General features: G+C 33.8%; 1 protein-coding gene across 4 annotated transcripts in view; it reads left to right on the forward strand.

Moving 5' to 3' along the window:
* Positions 1-17826, forward strand: part of KPNA5 (karyopherin subunit alpha 5) — a 42586-nt gene that overhangs the window by 17250 nt on the left and 7510 nt on the right. For 3 of the 4 annotated variants that reach the window (XM_066248253.1, XM_066248251.1, XM_066248252.1), the window contains exons 7-13: positions 1392-1480; positions 6215-6314; positions 9142-9305; positions 11832-11910; positions 13912-14037; positions 14665-14792; positions 17393-17571. In XM_066248253.1, the coding sequence (XP_066104350.1) occupies positions 1392-1480; positions 6215-6314; positions 9142-9305; positions 11832-11910; positions 13912-14037; positions 14665-14792; positions 17393-17571 (865 nt within the window). Of the gene's footprint in view, positions 1-1391; positions 1481-6214; positions 6315-9141; positions 9310-11831; positions 11911-13911; positions 14038-14664; positions 14793-17392; positions 17572-17826 lie in introns of those variants that run through there. The other variant, XM_066248254.1, reaches the window with a different exon arrangement.

Raw genomic sequence — 17826 nt, forward strand, 5'->3', positions numbered from 1 at the left:
GACCCAAAGTCTGAGTGAATGGCTGAACCAGATTTTAAACAGGGTCTGTTCTGACTCCTTGTTCTTTGCATGTATGTAGAATATTTTTTTTAACTTTTAAAAATATTATATAATTTTATATAGAACCATTTTAAAATAAATTTTATGAATGAATTCTCAGAGTTGTCAAGAGGGAAAATTTAAACATATAATTTGTACTATCCTCCCAAAAATCAAATGTTGTGGTATTTTGTTTTGAATCATTTTAATGAAAATTGCTCTTGTTTTATATATTCATTAAAAATTATATATATATATTTATATTTTCCTATTAAAGTGATATATATATACACTAATATATAAGCACTAATATTGGGAGCCCTTTTTTATGGCATTAATTATATTCCAAGAAAATCTTACTGATTACTCGTTATCCATTCAAGAATGATCATAATTTTTCTGTTCCTCAATTGTTGTACACTAGAGGTTTTCTAGTTTATTAGTGTTATTAATAATATTATGATAACATCATTATTAGTGTTCATGTGCCTCTTGATTAGGGAAAAATGATTTTACCCTCTCAAAGAAAAAATTTTTAAGTTCTTACTGTATATTTCAAAGTTGACCTCCAAATACAAACTGATATCTGCACCAACAGAATATTAGACTTTACAGAGGGAAAAATGTCATTACCTTAAAAAAATTCTCTTAAAAATATAGAAAATAAACTTAGGTCTAGAGTAGATGTTAAGAATATTAACTTATACTTTAAACATTAAAATAAAATTCTCCCCATTAAAAAGTTAGTTTACTTTTGTACTTAATATGAAGAATTTGAAATAAGAATATAATAAAATGATAATTTGCATTTGAATAATTTCTCATCTAATTGAAATTTAATAGGTGAATAATTTGATCTTTTACTGCCATGCATTTAAAAAAAATAGAATGAACCTGGACTAATTCTAAATTTACTTTCAAGGATCAATCCAAGCCACGTCTCATATTAGCTTTACCTAACTTCTCTATGCTTTGTCTTTCTTTCCCTTCTTTTACAAATCAGTCCCTTCCCAGTGAGTGGATTCCTTGGCATAGGAGCAAACCTCTAGTATAGGTAATTGGAAAATTCACTAAATAAATATATTTTGTCTTTCCTTAAAAATACAGTATTTTTCTTTATTGAACAGAATAAACATTTAAGTAGTATGTAAGGAAATCTTTGAAAATGTACTATCCTTCAGTTTTATTAAAAATATTATTAAATAGCACTTTTAAAGTTTCCTTTCTTACTGTCCTATTAGCATTTTTTTTAACATCTTGAAAATTTTGTTCATTCTGTAATAAGATCTCATCTTAAGAGGGAGCATCTTATTTAAGATGTGGTAACCGGTTTTTTTTCTTATTTTTCTAAGGCTGTTTGGGCACTTGGTAATATTGCTGGTGACAATGCAGAATGCAGAGATTTTGTTTTGAATTGTGAAATACTTCCACCTCTTTTAGAGTAAGTACTTTAAATGTATCACAATTAAAATAATAGTACATTTGGAAAAGAAAACTATATTCTACACTATATTTCTGTGTGCATAATTAAGTTCTTAAGTGAGTTTTTAATAAATTTGGCTTATGTTTAGCCATGCTTGCAATAGCTTGAAAATATTAGAAAAAAATTTCAGTTGTACCCTATCTGTCCTTTATTGTTCTCTTAAGCCATACTTCACAGTGACCATTGCTTACTTGATGTTTATTGTGTTAAAGTAATTTACAAAAAAGGGGTATATTACAGGGTTTTTTTGTATTTTTCCAAAGTTAGAAGTGTGGAGGCAGTCAGACTCTCACATGAGTCCGATGGGGATCTACCCGGCATGTCCACCAGGGGCGATGCTCGGCCCCTCTGGGGCGTTGCTCCACTGCAATTGGAGCCATTCTAGCGCCTGAAGTGGAGGCCATGAAGCCGTCCTCAGTTCCTGGGCCAACTTTGCCCCACTGGACCCTTGGCTGTGGGAGGGGAAGAGAGAAACAGAGGAAGGAGAGGGGGAAGGGTGGAGAAGCAGATGGGTGCTTCTATGTGCCCTGACCAGGAATCGAACACAGGACTTCCACATGCTGGGCCGATGCTCTACTGATGCTCTACAGCTGAACCAACTGACCAGAATGGTATATTACAGGTTTTTGTTTTTTTTGTTTTTGGGGTTTTTTTTGCAGAGACAGAGAGAGAGTCAGAGAGAGGGATAGATAGGGACATATTTGCTCTGTTCTCCAGGAATGGAGAGAGATGAGAAGCATCAATCATCAGTTTTTTGTTGTGACACCTTAGTTGTTCATTGATTGCTTTCTCATATGTGCCTTGACCATGGGGCTACAACAGACTTAGTAACCCCTCACTCAAGCCAGCGGCCTTGGGTCCAAGCTGGTGAGCTTTGCTCAAACCAGATGAGCCCGTGCTCAAGCTGGTGACCTTGGGGTCTCAAACCTGGGTCCTCTGCATCCCATTCCGATGCTCTATCCACTGCGCCACCACCTGGTCAGGCTATTATTTTTAATACAATAAAAATGTTAATGTTGCTAAAGCAAGGAATCTTGAATACATGAACAGATAGTGTATTTATGATTTCATGTTTTTATATTTGATTTTGAAATGTTCAGAGAAAAAAGCAGGTGTGAGTACTGCACATTCTTTTGTTTGTTTGTTTTCAAGATTATTTTAGCTATTCAGGGCTCCTCACAGTTCCATATGAATTTGAGGTTCGACTTTTCCACTTCTATAAAAAGGCATCTGGCATTTTCATTAAGGACTGCATTGAACTATATATTACTTTGGGCAGTATTGCTATCTTAACAATATTAAATCTTTCATCCATGAACATAAGAAATCTTTTTTTTCTCCCTTCTTTTCCAAGTGAGACGAGAAGAGATAGAGAGAGAGAGAGACTCCCTCATGAGCCCCAACTGGGATCCACCTGGTAACCCCTGTCTTGGCGATGCTCTGCACATCTGGGGCCATGTTCGCAATTGAGCTATTTTTAGTGCCTGAGGTGGAGGTTTCATGGAGCCATCCTCCATACCTGGGAAGAGAGAGAGAGAGATGGGAGAGGGGGAGAGGTGATGAAATAGATGGTTGCCTCTCCTGTGTGCCCTGACTGGGAATCGAACCTGGAGCATCCATACTCCAAGCCAATGCTCTACTACTGAGCAAACTGCCCAGGGCCAAGAAATCTTTTTAATATACAAGCATGCTTCATTTTCTTGCTCTAATTTTTTTAGTTTCTTAAGATGATTATTAGGTTTTGATTTGAGATCTTTTTAATCTAGATGTTTACAGCTGTAAATTTCCTTCTGAGAATTGCTTTCACTGCATCCTGTATGTTGATTTCATTTGAATTTATTTCAAAGTATTTTATACTTTTACTTTTTTTTGTCCCATTGGTTAAGAGTATGTTACTTAATTTCCATATATTTGTAAATTTTCCAGTTGTCCTTCAGTTAGTGATTTTTAGTTTCATTGTATGTGGTTATAGAATATACTTTGTATGATTTCAATCTTTCAAAATGTATCAGATTTGCTTTTTCTATAACATATGGTATATCCTGGAGAATGTTCTATGTGCACTTGAGAAGAATATAGTATATTCTGCTGTTATTGAGGGCGGATTATATAGGTATCTGTTGTATTTAGTTGGTTTATAGTATTATTGAAGTCCTCTATTTTCTTATTGATCTTCTAGCTAAGTGTTCTATCCATTATTGAAAATAGTGTATTGAAGTTTCTAACTATAGCTGTACAATTGTCTTGTTTCTCCCTTTCTGTCAATTTTTGTATTTTGTATTTTGCTGTGTTGTAAGACCTTATAGTTTGTTATATCTTCATGATGGGATCACTTTTTATCAATATATAATGTTCTTTGCTTCTTACAACAATTTTTGACTTAAAGTCTATTTGATATTAACATAGCTACCCTGATTTGGGGTTACTATTTGCCTGGGAAATCCTTTTCTTTTCTGTTCTTTAACTTTCAACCTGTTTGTGTCTTTGAATCTATAGTTAGTGTCTTATAGAGCAGCGGTTCTCAGTCTGTGGGTCGTGACCCTAGCAGGGGTCGAACGACCAAAACACAGGGGTCGCCTAAAGCCATCGGAAAATACATATTTCTGATGACTTTAGCCGCTGAGAAGCCGCGCTACCATCTGCAGCAGCGCTATTCAGCTTGAACGCACGCCGTTATGGACCTGCGTTCCAAACTGAATGCCTGCGGTCATGCGCAGATGTGATTGCATCATCCGGCTGGGGCCTAAGGGGCGGGGGAAGCGTGGGAGAGCGCTCCACAGTCCATAGCAGCGCATTACGTGTGTGCGGCGCTTGCTGAAGTCCTCAGTGGGCGGGTGCAGCAAGCACCAGGAAGACAGAAGCCTAGGAGGCGGAGAGGCAATGAGAATACATAATGCATATCAGGTATTTACATTCCGAATCATAACTGTAGCAAAATTACAGTTATGAAGTAGCCACCAAAATTAATTTTGGTTTGGGGTCACTGCAACATGAGGAACTGTATTGCGGGGTCACGGCATTAGAAAGGTTGAGAACCACTGTTATAAGAGTTTATTATAGATGGCTTATGGATTGTTTATTTTTGTTTTCTTAATGCATCTGGCAGTGGCTTTTGAGAGTTTATTTACATTCAATGTATTTACTAATGAGAAAGGATTTCTATCTATATATTTTATATCTTTATTTTTCTCAATTTATTATCTTGTTTTGGTTTAATTGATTTTTTAAAATATACTATACTGATTTCCTTCCCTTTGTTTTCTGTGTATTTTTTGGTTATTTTCTTACTGGTTAATCTAGGAAGTATAATTAACATTTTAAATTTATAACAACCTTGTTTGAATTAATACCAATTTAATCTCAATATTATACAAAATTCCTGTACATTTCTAACTTCCATTAAATTGTTATTCACAAATTACATCATTATACATATGTTCCCATTAATATAGATTTATAATTATTGCTTTATGTATTTGCCTTCAATTCATATAGAAATAAAGAAGAATTATAAACCAGAAATACAGTAATTGTGCCTTTTATATTTACTGTGTAGTTATTTTTAGAAGTGTTCTTTATTTTCTTCTATGGTTTGAGTTATTGTTTATTGTCTTTTCATTTCAACCCAAAGCAGATCTAGTGATGAATTTCTTTAGCGTTGTTGTTCTGGGATTCTTACTTTCTCCATTTTTTTTATAGTTTTGCTGGATATAAAATCCTTGTTTGGTAGTTTCTTTTTTAAGCACTTTATATAATTGTATAATCTCTGACCTCTATAGTTTTTGGTGAGAAATCAGCTGTTGCTCTTAATGAGAGAGTTCCCAATTAGTCAAAACAAAGGCAAGACTCTTGCCTTAGTTCTTCAGGGAGCACCAGACAGGTCAAAACAGATGAACACAATTCCTTGAAAACAAAGTCTTCTTAGATCCTTTTGGAACCAGGAACTCACAGTGGGAACTCCAACTTTTGTGTCCAGTGCTGCTGCCAGACTGGGGAGGGGATTGAGCAAGATTAAGTTACACTGCTAGAAAGCTGTCCTGCTATATTTCAACTATCCTGGTTAAAAGTTTTCTTGGTTATTGTAAACTTTTAGCTATCTTTGAGAGTTCAGAAATTGTTGATTCTGACAGGACTTAGGTGTTGTTGTTTTTTGTCTCTGTGGAGGGCTGGACCCAAGAGTTTCCTTCTCCATCGTTTTTACTGATATCACTGCAGAATAGGGATTTTTTTAAACTTAGGTTCTCTATACTTCTAGCAGGTTTGAGATAGAAAATATTAAGGTAGACAATTTATTTAAAAAGAAAACCCTCAACAGTTGATATCCATTCAGTTTACCCCTACATTCTTTGTTTACTGAATTTGTATAATGTATTAGTTTCATGGTTAAAAAGTAATCTAATACTTTGTTTAAAGTATGTATATAGAGATAAGTAAGTCAATTTTCCATGATACTGTTTATTTTGAACATGTTTTATGTCTTGTGAAAATCCACTCAGATCTTAGATTCAAAATTTTAAACGTACAGCTGTGCTATGTTTATGAAAATATGAATTTTAAAGACTCCCCTTTTCTATTTTACCAGTTCATTTTGAAGACCTTATAAAATATATTGAGAACTTTTATGTTATGATAGAAAATAGCTGAAGAGGTAAAATGAAAGTAGAGTGAAAATTCCTTTTTTTTTCTTGGCAGGTTATTAACAAATTCAAACAGACTTACAACAACCAGAAATGCTGTATGGGCCCTGTCAAATTTATGTAGAGGCAAAAACCCTCCTCCAAACTTTAGTAAGGTAAGAATAAAATACTCAAATTAAGGAATCTGTCTACATAAAAATATAAGTTTCCTTGTAATAGATTTTTAGAGATTGAAGGGACTTTATTCTTATTTTAGTAATTATTTTTCTTAAATAAAAAAATTGTGAAAAGAGTAGTATGCATTCACATTTTTACAGATCTGTTTAATATCTGGAGACAAATGGTTGGATTTTTATTTCTGACTCTGCGTTTGATCTGTTGTGATGTATTATTTTAGTTGACGTCTTTCCAGATGATTGATTTTCTTTGATACTATATGAGAATTTAAGTGGTATCTTATTTTAAAGGTTAGTTGTATTAAAGAATCTGAAATCATATTGAACTTTTTGTACTGTGTTACATTAAAATACATTGGTGTCTCTTGCACTTTAAATCTTTTTCTCATGCATGATTTTGGTCATTTGGAATATGTGATTCACTGAATTATATAGCACTTCCGAATGTCAACATTTACCACCATGAGATGGTAGCTTATTTGGAAGCTCTCAGACTTAATAGTGGTAACAAGATTTCCAAAATCCTAAAATTTGTTTGAAATCTCAAAATGTATCATTGACAACAAATACTGTCAATTTTTTCCTTAAAATGATAAGTTTACTTTATTTTTTAAAAAGTCTGCGAAAGAACTAATACTGAATAAAGTTAACTGTCCTTCAAGTGAAAAATGGTGTCCCTTTGGGGAAAGAATGATTATACCAGTTTGTAACTCAAAGGAGTGCTTTTCCTGGAGACCACCACACTTTGGTATACAGAAGTGCTCTAACTGCAAATTTCTCATTTTATCTAAATATATTCAAAAGATGTATTCAAGTATTGAGATTTAATAAAATTAGGAATTTTTACTGATTCTTCAAGGTAATTTTTAAATGAGGCTGGCTTCTCCTCCCTTTTTTACTGTGTGTAAGGAGGTGGAAATTACAAAGATCTGTGCTGTATTTTGTACCACTGCACTGATTTTGTGCTAAGGTGATAGTATTATCCACCATTGCTTTTGTCCTTGTAGTGCAGTGTCAACAAAATGAGAAATACCAAGGTATGTGTTAGTATAATTATGAAAATAGTTTTGGCACAAAAGACCTCCAGAGGTTTCAAGAATCCCTCAGGGTCCATGGATCCCACTTGGAGAACCACTGGCCTACAACATTACGTTGTATCTACCCAACTATTCCCTGTATTTTTATATTTTTCTTTTTTGTGAGAAGACAGCAGGGCAGAAATATATTTATTTTGCTTTCTAAAAATAGAAATCTGAAACACTTTATTGCTTTTTAAATAAGTTAAAAGATACTTATCAGTTACACTAATTTTTTTAATTTAAACATTTATATTTGCTTTTAAAGAACTAATTCTCATGTTTCTCTGTTCAAGGAAGAGGTGTTGGTCAGCAAGGGTGAAAGCATGATTGTTGAGGTAGGATCCAGTTGTGCAGAGTCTATTTCCTAACATAACGTAAGTTACGTTAGGAATTATGTTCCTGGGCCTCCTTATAGCAAGGGCCCAGCAGGAAAGATAAGTATTTTCGGAAGGTTACAGTGTATGTACTGGCAATATTTAAAATAGGGATGAAGAGAACCTTAAAATATTAGAATGTAAAAAGGTGTCATCACTTTTTACTTGTGGCATTTATAATACAACTCTTATCTAAGAAGAGAGACTAAGGGATAGGTTAGGTTGCTGATTTTTTAAAAGAATGTTAAGGAATATAGAGTCAGTAGTACTGAGTATGGCAGTAAAAAGAGCCAACATCTCAGTGCTTATATGTATGCCAGGCACTGTTGTAAAATGCGATGCGGCATCTTTTCGTACTAATTTAACAGTACCGTGTTATCCTGATTTATAAATGAAAACATTGAGGTTTAGAGATTCTAGGTTATTTGCCCATGGTCACACAGCTAGTTTGAATATAGATCTAATTTTAGAGGAAGAATCATAAAATTTACCTAATTCAGCCTCTTTGTTTCATAGATTTAAAAACGTGAGTCTCAGATGAAGTGACTTACTTGCCTCACAACTAATTGGTCATAGTTGTAGTATTTATTCTAGAAAGATAAAAAAAATTACTATTGTCTTGCCCTGGCTGGGTAGCTCAGTTGGTTAGAGCATCATCTTGATATGCCAATGTTGCAGGTTCGATCCCTGGTGAGGGCACATACAAGAATCAACCAATAAATGCATAAATAAGTGGAGCAACAAATCAATGTCTTTCTCTTTCTTTTCTTTCTTCTCTCCCTAAAATCAATAATTAAAAAAAATTTTTCTATTGTTGTATGTGTGTGTTCTTTTAATTGAAGATTTAGGGTTTCAGTACCTTAAGAGGTATAGTTTTATTAGTGACTACCATTTAAAAACCCTTCATATTTCTTTTTGTATTTACATCTTTACTCCTCAACTGATTATTAGATTTACTTCCAATAATGTACATGTAATAAGTGGGATTTATTTAAGTTGGATCATATTCCATGATCATTATATTAAACAACAGAAACATTTGTATTTCTCATTGAGCTGCCATTTTTTGGGTGTATGTGTATGATTTAGACATAGACAGGGGATCCCAAATACATGCTTCATTATTTAAAAATACTTTAAGTTACCACATACTTCACTCGTGTAAGACTAATAGGGGTCATAATCAGTGTTATGTTTATATCTGATCATAATTTTAAAACAGTGGAATTTAATTTCTCTAGTATTTTTTTTGTAGCATTAAATTTTTTTTAAAGCAAACTTCTATATTTTTCTAAAGAAACTTGGTTTTAGGTAGAGAAAAATTTTAAATATTGCTTTTTTCTTCCCTCACAGGTTTCACCTTGCTTAAATGTCCTATCACGATTGTTGTTTAGTAGTGACTCAGATGTACTAGCAGATGTGTGTTGGGCCCTTTCTTATCTTTCTGATGGACCAAATGATGAAATTCAAGCAGTCATCGATTCTGGAGTCTGTCGAAGATTGGTGGAACTTTTGATGTAACTATAATTTATAATTAATAATTATATGATTGTGAGTTTAGCAGGTAGAGAAATAGCTTCATAAACATCTTGAGAGTCATTACAGGAAGGGTTGAAGAGCTATTAACCTTTAACCTTACTTTGCAGGATAGCTATAATACTGAAAAGTTGACCCTTAAACTTGTATCTTACATCCCCTAGTTGGGAATAAGCATTTTGTTGGTGAATTTCATTAGTTTTAATCTCTTCATGAATAAGAGGGACTTAACAAGTATGTATGATATGCCTGTTACCTGCTACAGTGTTGTGCAAATGACTGTTAATGAAGTATAGGACATAGTTCCTGCCCTCACAGAACCAGTTAATTGTTCATTACAATAATTTGTGTAAAAGATCACATAGTGAAAATTATTTAATATTTCACTTGTATTGAAGATAATATATTTCTCTGTTCTGAGCTATTATTGCTACCTTCTTTAAAAAGAACAGATTTTTGATACAAAGAAGTTAAAAACTTTTAGGCCCTGGCCGGTTGGCTCAGCGGTAGAGCGTCGGCCTGGCATGCGGGGGACCCGGCTTCGATTCCCGGCCAGGGCACATAGGAGAAGTGCCCATTTGCTTCTCCACCCTCCCTCCTTCCTCTCTGTCTCTCTCTTCCCCTCCCGCAGCCAAGGCTCCATTGGAGCAAAGATGGCCCGGGCGCTAGAGTGGCTCTGGTCGCGGCAGGGCGACGCCCCCTGGTGGGCAGAGCGTTGCCCCTGGTGGGCGTGCCGGGTGGATCCTGGTCGGGTTGCATGCGGGAGTCTGACTGTCTCGCCCTGTTTCCAGCTTCAGAAAAATACAAAAAAATAAAATAAAAAAATAAAAAAAACTTTTAAGAAAACTTGTTTAAAAAAGTTTAATTTCTTCATCCCTTTCTTTTTAAAAAATATATTATCTTCCTTTCTTCCTTTTTTTAATAAAAGAAACAGTAAGTAAACAGAACAAGTTAGATGGCACAAAGAAGAGAGAGGTCTGATAAGGGGTTGTGGCCCAGCATAGGACAGCATCTGAGGAGGCTGGGCGGCAGGTGCAGAGGGGGATCAGGCCCATGCTTGCGATCGCACCAACTAGCGCGGAGAAACAAACATGCTGGAGCAGGTGGGAGCCAGCCCACGGTGGCAGGCAGCCTAGCTGGATCACAACCGGGGTCATCGATGGGGAGATTTGGATAATAGAAGCCAGTTTTTTATTCTCAGAGAATGCATTTAGAAATAGAAAAGAAGAAAGCCAGAACAATCTTGATATTAAATTAGAATTGGAGGTATCAATGTGAACTCATAGCTTTAAACATTAAAGATAAATCTGCAAACAAATATATATATGTAAATGTGTCTGTGTGTATGTGTGCGTGTATTTATGTCCTCTTTATGGGCGTGGGAGCAGTGACACATTTATACTAAGAAGCTGAGCATACCAAATGCTCAGGTGTGGGTTTTTAAACACTGCTCTTTATTAATAGGAACCAGGATTCTTGGAGAAATGGTTGACTTCAGGGCTGAGACTGATAAAAAATAAGATGTACTGAGTTCTCAGAGAATGGATAAATGTTAAAACAACTCAGAAGCCCACCTGATGGAACTCTTACTGTTTAAACCTGCGATAATTTGAGCATTGAAATAAATTGTTGCCCTGGATGGATAGTTCAGTTGGTTAGAGCATCATCCCGAAGCACAGAGGTTGTTGGTTCGACCCCTTGTCCTGGCATATACAAGAACAGATCAATGTTTCTGTCTCTCTCCCTTGCTCCCTTCTTTGTCTAAAATCAGTAAAATAAAACATTAAAGAAAAAGAAATAAATTATAGTAATATAATTTACAAAATAGGAGTAAAATAGGAACCCATGAGTCCACACTAAAATAAGTAGATAAATAATAGATAGAAAAGGCATGTAATTGGAATGATAATATTAGAAAAATTATCATTGGAAACAACATTAATAATTCAGACACTAAACATCAAGAGATGCTAACACTATTGGTGAAAGTGGCTTAAGGGATAGGATTTTACATAATCTAAAGTATTTCCTCATGAAGTATGAATAATAAAGGGAAAAATAGTAATGACAAAGTAGAGAAATCTGACAGACACTAATCTTGGCCACTTAAGTGGCCAAGAGTTCAGTGCCACTATAATAGACACAACAGATACCATATGCTATCCAATACTAGTAATGAAAAGACGATAGCATTTGTGTTATCCCAGCCAGAGTATATCACTTGGGTCTCAATCATGAGGAAACATGGGACAAAACCAAATAATGGGCTTGTGATCATCAAAAATGTCATGATTATAAAATCAAGGACCATCAAGTAACTGTTTTGAATTGAAAGAGAATGGAAAGGCATGACAACTGGGTGCAACACATTTTGAATTAGATTCTTTATTATGGGGGTGATAATAGGATAATTATATGTGAGATATTTTGTATTTTATATTTTTGTGAATTTTCTATACATTTTAAATTCTTATATAGTATATAAATTCGTATTTTTATTATTTTAGGCACAATGATTATAAAGTTGTATCACCTGCATTAAGAGCAGTTGGTAATATTGTGACTGGTGATGATATTCAAACACAGGTGAGTTCAGACTTTAATGTGTTCAGTTGACCTAAAGGATTTTAAGAAGTTTATCATGTTTATACAAGTGGACTACATGTTAATCAAGAATTTAGCATTAGTTAACATAATTAGTAGACATCTCTAATGTGACAATAAGCATATTCTTGGTAATAAGTGATCATACTCAGATATATCTATGTGAAAACACTATCTTAGACTTATATCAATATGAGGAAGTACCTGTACAAGATAGGAGTTTGGCTCTTGAGGGATTTACAATTCAATTGGAGAGAAAATATAAATTAAAACAAAGTAAATTATCTTAGTATATGTTTACTGAGAGTTGATTATCAGTAAATGCTATAAAAGTTTAAAAAAGAAATTACTCTGCTAAGAAATTGTTGCAGGTTCCGTAAAGGAGTTGGAACTAAAGCTAGATCTTAAAAGTAAAAAAGAACTCAAGCAGATTAGAAGATTTATTTGCTACACATGTATGAGATATGTTTAAGAGGCATTAAACTTGACAGGAAAAGAAACTGTTAGTGAGAGGATGATTGATTATAAATGGTGGGATTATTAGAAGTGGGATTAGAAATGGAAAGTCCTTTTATAGTAGATTCATGAGCTAGATTATGAGAATGAAAGGAAAGATAGCAAGAAAACATTTTGCAAATTGGAAACTAACTGTGTGCGTGAGATATCCAAATAGGTGTGATATCAAGATTGATGTCAGATCTGGGGTAGTCTTTCAAGAAACTTAACTCTGTTAACACAGTAGATTCTCTTGTTTGCTAACATTATAAACTTTTTATTCTAATCTATATATTTTGTTTCTTTTTTTTTTTTTTTTTGTGGCAGAGAGAGTCAGAGAGAGGGACAGACAGATAGACGGGAAGGGAGAGAGATGAAAAACATCAATTCCTCATTGCAGCTCCTTAGTTGTTCATTGATTGCTTTCTCATATGTGCCTTGACCAGGGGGGCTACAGCAGACTGAGTGACCCCTTGCTCGAGCCAGCAACCTTGGGCTCAAGCTGGTGAGCCTTGCTCAAACCAGATAAGCCCGCGCTCAAGCTGGCGACCTCGGGGTCTCGAACCTGGTTCCTCCACATCCCAGTCCGACACTCTATCCACTGCGCCACCACCTGGTCAGGCTTCTGTTTCATTTTTCATCTTTAAATGTTCTATTTAGATACCTTAATTATTAAACAGCTAATCCTTAGTAATTGATAGGTATTAATTTAAAATAGCTCTTTCAATGAAAATGCCCTTCTAAATATATACTGTTTTCAACAGAATTTTGGTACTCTGCTTCATACATTCTTCACCAAGTACATTTAATATAAATCATTGTGGGTATTTTGAAAAGCGGAACTTAATCTTGCCATGAAACAAGAAATGTAAAGGAACAAATAATATACATTCCAAAAAAAAAAGTGGAACAGTAAAAATTTTTATGAAACTAATAACTTATTTTGTACATATTAAGGTTTCTTAACATTTGTGGAATTAGATACTTTCAAACTGTGTGTGTGTGTGTGTGTGTGTATCAATTTGTTTGGCAAAATGAGAGAATGAGCCCTGACCAGTTGAACTCTGAGTGCCTTTGTAAATGTGAAGGACACAGCATTGAGTATCCCGCTTAGTACATTGAGAACAGGGCACTTCACTATACCAACATTAGAGAGGTTTGGGCAAAGTGGGAGGGGAGAAGACAGCCAAGTTTCACTGAGAGGAATTTCTTTTTTGTTAATTTTTCAGAATGTTTTTTGAAATTTTTATTTATTGATTTTAGAGGAAAGAGAGAGAAAGAGAGATTTGTTCCACTTATTTATGCATTTATTGGTTAATTCTCATATGTGACCAGGGATCAAAACTGCAACCTTGGTGCTCTAACCAACTGAGCTTAGTGGCCAGGGCCTCAGAATGCTTTTTGTATTTCTAAAGAATTCATTAGTATATTTTTGTTTAGTTTTTTCTTGCTAGAAAACTTCATTTTCATTTTTAACTTTTGTTTTAGGTAATATTGAATTGCTCTGCATTACCCTGTCTCTTACATTTACTGAGTAGTCCAAAGGAGTCAATCAGAAAAGAAGCTTGCTGGACTGTTTCTAACATTACTGCTGGAAATAGAGCTCAGATTCAGGTAAATACCTTTCACATCTGAGAAAACAGGAAGATCTTAGAAGTTAGTTTGGAAAAAAGTCAGCATTTTATGCGTGATGTTTTTTAGTGAGTTACTGAAAAAGTTTCTTGAAAAGTATTTTAAGAACATACTTTCCTCCTCTAAAATAATACTATAGTGTTCTAATGAGGAATAAAATATATAAAAATATGTAAAATATATAAAATTGTCTATCACAGTGCCTGGCATATAATGGTTAGTCTTTAGAAAGGAAGGAATTGATTTTTCTTAGTTTTAAAAAAGGTCGGCAATGATCTTCCTCTCAAAACTATTAAATACTGATTTAGTGAGGCCCTATCAAAGCTCTTGTCAGCAATTACTTTATTGGTCATATACTCATGTTTTATAATTTTTAAAATTTATATTCTGCTAATATATTCTCCAGTCTTGCAAGAAAAGTGTGTGAATATTTGTTGATAGATTATAAATAAAATATTTCCAAAATGCCTGACATTTTATAGCCATTGTGTTTCAAGATTCCTCTACTTACTGATATATTTAAAACTGTATTTGCAAGGAAAAAATAGTAATAAATGAAGAAAAAAAAAAAGGATACATTGATTATGCTATATCATTTATTCTCTTCAGGCTGTTATCGATGCAAATATTTTTCCTGTTTTAATTGAGATTCTTCAGAAAGCAGAGTTCCGCACCAGAAAAGAAGCAGCTTGGGCTATAACTAATGCAACATCAGGAGGTACTCTGGAACAAATAAGGTGTGATACAGGTTTTTAAAAGTTTTTTAAATGTAAATTGGGACTTTTATTTGTTGATGACACTGACATTATTTCTGTCCATTTCATAAGCATTTCTGATGTGATTTAATAAGCATTTCTGATGACAGCATTGTTGTATCAGTTATATTATTTTTTACAATTTACAGTGGCTTACTTTTTTCATATAGAGTATGATTAACCTTATTCTCCTTGGCAGACTATTTATGAAAAACCAGAGATTAAAAATCTGAAAAAGAATGCAAAATATACTGTCATGGGTATTAAATATTTCTTAGACCATTAAAATAATCTACATGTAACTTTACTATGTAGAAATGATTAATAAATTTGTATATCTACTTATTTTTAAAAAATTGAAACAGACATTTGTTTATATAACAATGCTCTTCTAATCACTGTTAGCCTTACTTGTAGATAGGATCTTTTATTTTTCTCTAGTAGTTTTCTTTTTTATAATGGCTTTTTAAATCCAGCCCTTTCATTGTTTATTTGCTTGTTTGCTTTGCTAACAACATAAAAAATATAGTATTTTCTAATGAGTATTTGATTTATTTCTTAATTTATAAAAGAAGTAGTCAAGCTACTATACTATTTTACAAATCACGGGATTTTGAAATCTACCTATTATGAAATCATTGTCTTTTATTCATTTGTACTATTATCTTGCTCTCTTGGATTCGTATCTTTGATACATGTTAATGACATCTTTCTTTGCTTTTATTTTCCGTATTACCTCTTTACTTTAATCGATATTTTCATTTCATTTGTGACATGAATACAGGCAGTAATAAAACAAGGTATTTTCTTTATTCTAGCCTGTATTTTTTTTAATGCCAATGTTATTATTTTTATCTGCTTTGGGACCCAAGGTTAGTTCACCTATAAACAATTGTATTTTCAACTTGTTTTTATCATTATGTCTATTCTATATATTATTTCTTAAATTTATTACTATGAGACAAGTACCTAAACTGAGATTATCATTTTTCTAATAATTTTCACTGTTTCATTAAGTCTACATATATGGCCCTGGCTCAGTAACTCAGCTGGTTAGATCATCATCCTGATTCATCAAGGTTGCGAGTTTGATCCCTGGTCAGGGCACATACAATAATGAACCAATGAATGCATAAATAAGTGGAACAACGAATCGATGTTTCTCTCTCTCTCACTCTCATCAAAATAAAAAATATTTTATGTCTACGTGGAAAGACATCTCTTGATCTCAGATCAGGTTTAGCGTGCATATCACTGGTATTGTAGTGTCTGATGTTGCCAGTTTTGTTAAATCATTTCAGTTATTGAGCACCAGTAGTGAATCCAGTGCTTTCTCATCTTTTATGTCCTTTACTGTTATAACTTTGTGAGATAGTTATTCATTCAACAAATGAATTGTATTTGATAAATTATATAGTATATGGCAAGTGAGTGCTCCAAGTAAAGGAATACACATTTTTTTTAAAGGGGATGGCAGCTTTTATTGAATGCTACTGTATTCTCAAGCAACCCTATGAGTTTGGCACTATTATCTCATTTTAAGATGAAGTGACTGAGGCACAGAGCAGTTAGTCAAAGTCACACAAAAGGAGTGAAATTGGGATTTGAATCTATGCAGTCTGATTTTAGAGCATGTTTTTTTTTTCCCTTTATGCTTAGTGTGGCTTAATGTGGACTTTTTGCCAAATGAACAAACTAGTTACTTTATTTACATTATAGAAAATGGAAAAAGAGCTAATAAGAACTATAGTAGAAGCCTGACCTGTGGTGGCGCAGTGGATAAAGCGTTGACCTGGAAATGCTGAGGTCGCCGGTTCGAAACCCTGGGCTTACCTGGTCAAGGCACATATGGGAGTTGATGCTTCCAGCTCCTCCCCCTTCTCTCTCTCTGTCTCTCCTCTCTCTCTCTCTCTCTCTCTCTCTCTCTCTCTCTGTCTTTCCCTCTCCTCTCTAAAATGAATAAATAAAAAATTAAAAAAAGAACTATAGTAAAAACAAAGCATTATAAAAATAATTAACTTTTGTGAACATTTATTAAAATTATTCACAACATGGCCTGTGTTACTCCTAGAAGTCGTCTATGTTTCTGAAACAAATACATGTTCAGAACATTAGCTATGATTGTTTTTGTGAGAAATTTCCTAAAGTTTGATTTGCTTGTCCCTCCTTCCTCTCCATTTCCACCTACCCCCGCATATGACCCCTATGTGTATACATGGACCCACCCTTTAAATAAAATAACCCCCCAAAACAATCCTCTAACCCACTTAGTGTTGACATGACCTGCAAAAATATGCCCAAATACCAGTTTGCTTGCATGTCTTGCATGCACATTTTTGTAATATTTGTAATATCATTTATTACTAATTACGTTAAATTATGAGAACAGGAGAGTAAAAAATGTTTTCAGGTTCTATGTAAGTGAATATTTAATTGTTTTTAATGTTTGGGTTTTTAGGAATACTTAATTGTTTGCATAGCATTTCATTGAAGAATACTTTTATGTTGCTATAAAAACTATTTCAGTCTTTTTCAATGTTATTTCTTCCCACCTTTTTCTTTTTTTTTAAATTACTCTGAAGGTATTTGGTAGCCTTAGGCTGCATCAAACCACTTTGTGACCTATTGACTGTTATGGACTCTAAAATAGTCCAAGTGGCTTTAAATGGACTTGAAAATATTTTACGTCTTGGAGAACAAGAATCGAAGCAGAATGGGATGGGTATTAATCCATACTGTGCTCTTATTGAAGAAGCATATGGTAAGCAGTCAGTTAAAATTTTATAATTGTAATTAATTCTTTTTTTAAATTGAGTTATAACTGACATATATTGATTTTAGGTATGTACAACATAACTCAATATTTGTATATACTGTGAAATGATCACCACAGTAAGTCTAGTTAACATCTGTCACTATACATGACTATAAAAATTTTTTTGTGTGATAAGAACTTTTAAGATTTACTCTCTTAGCCACCTTAAAATATACAGTGTTGTTTAGTGTAAGCCCCCAT

This window comes from Saccopteryx bilineata, chromosome 12 (genome assembly GCF_036850765.1).
Source record: "Saccopteryx bilineata isolate mSacBil1 chromosome 12, mSacBil1_pri_phased_curated, whole genome shotgun sequence".
Classification (NCBI taxonomy): Eukaryota; Metazoa; Chordata; class Mammalia; order Chiroptera; family Emballonuridae; genus Saccopteryx; species Saccopteryx bilineata.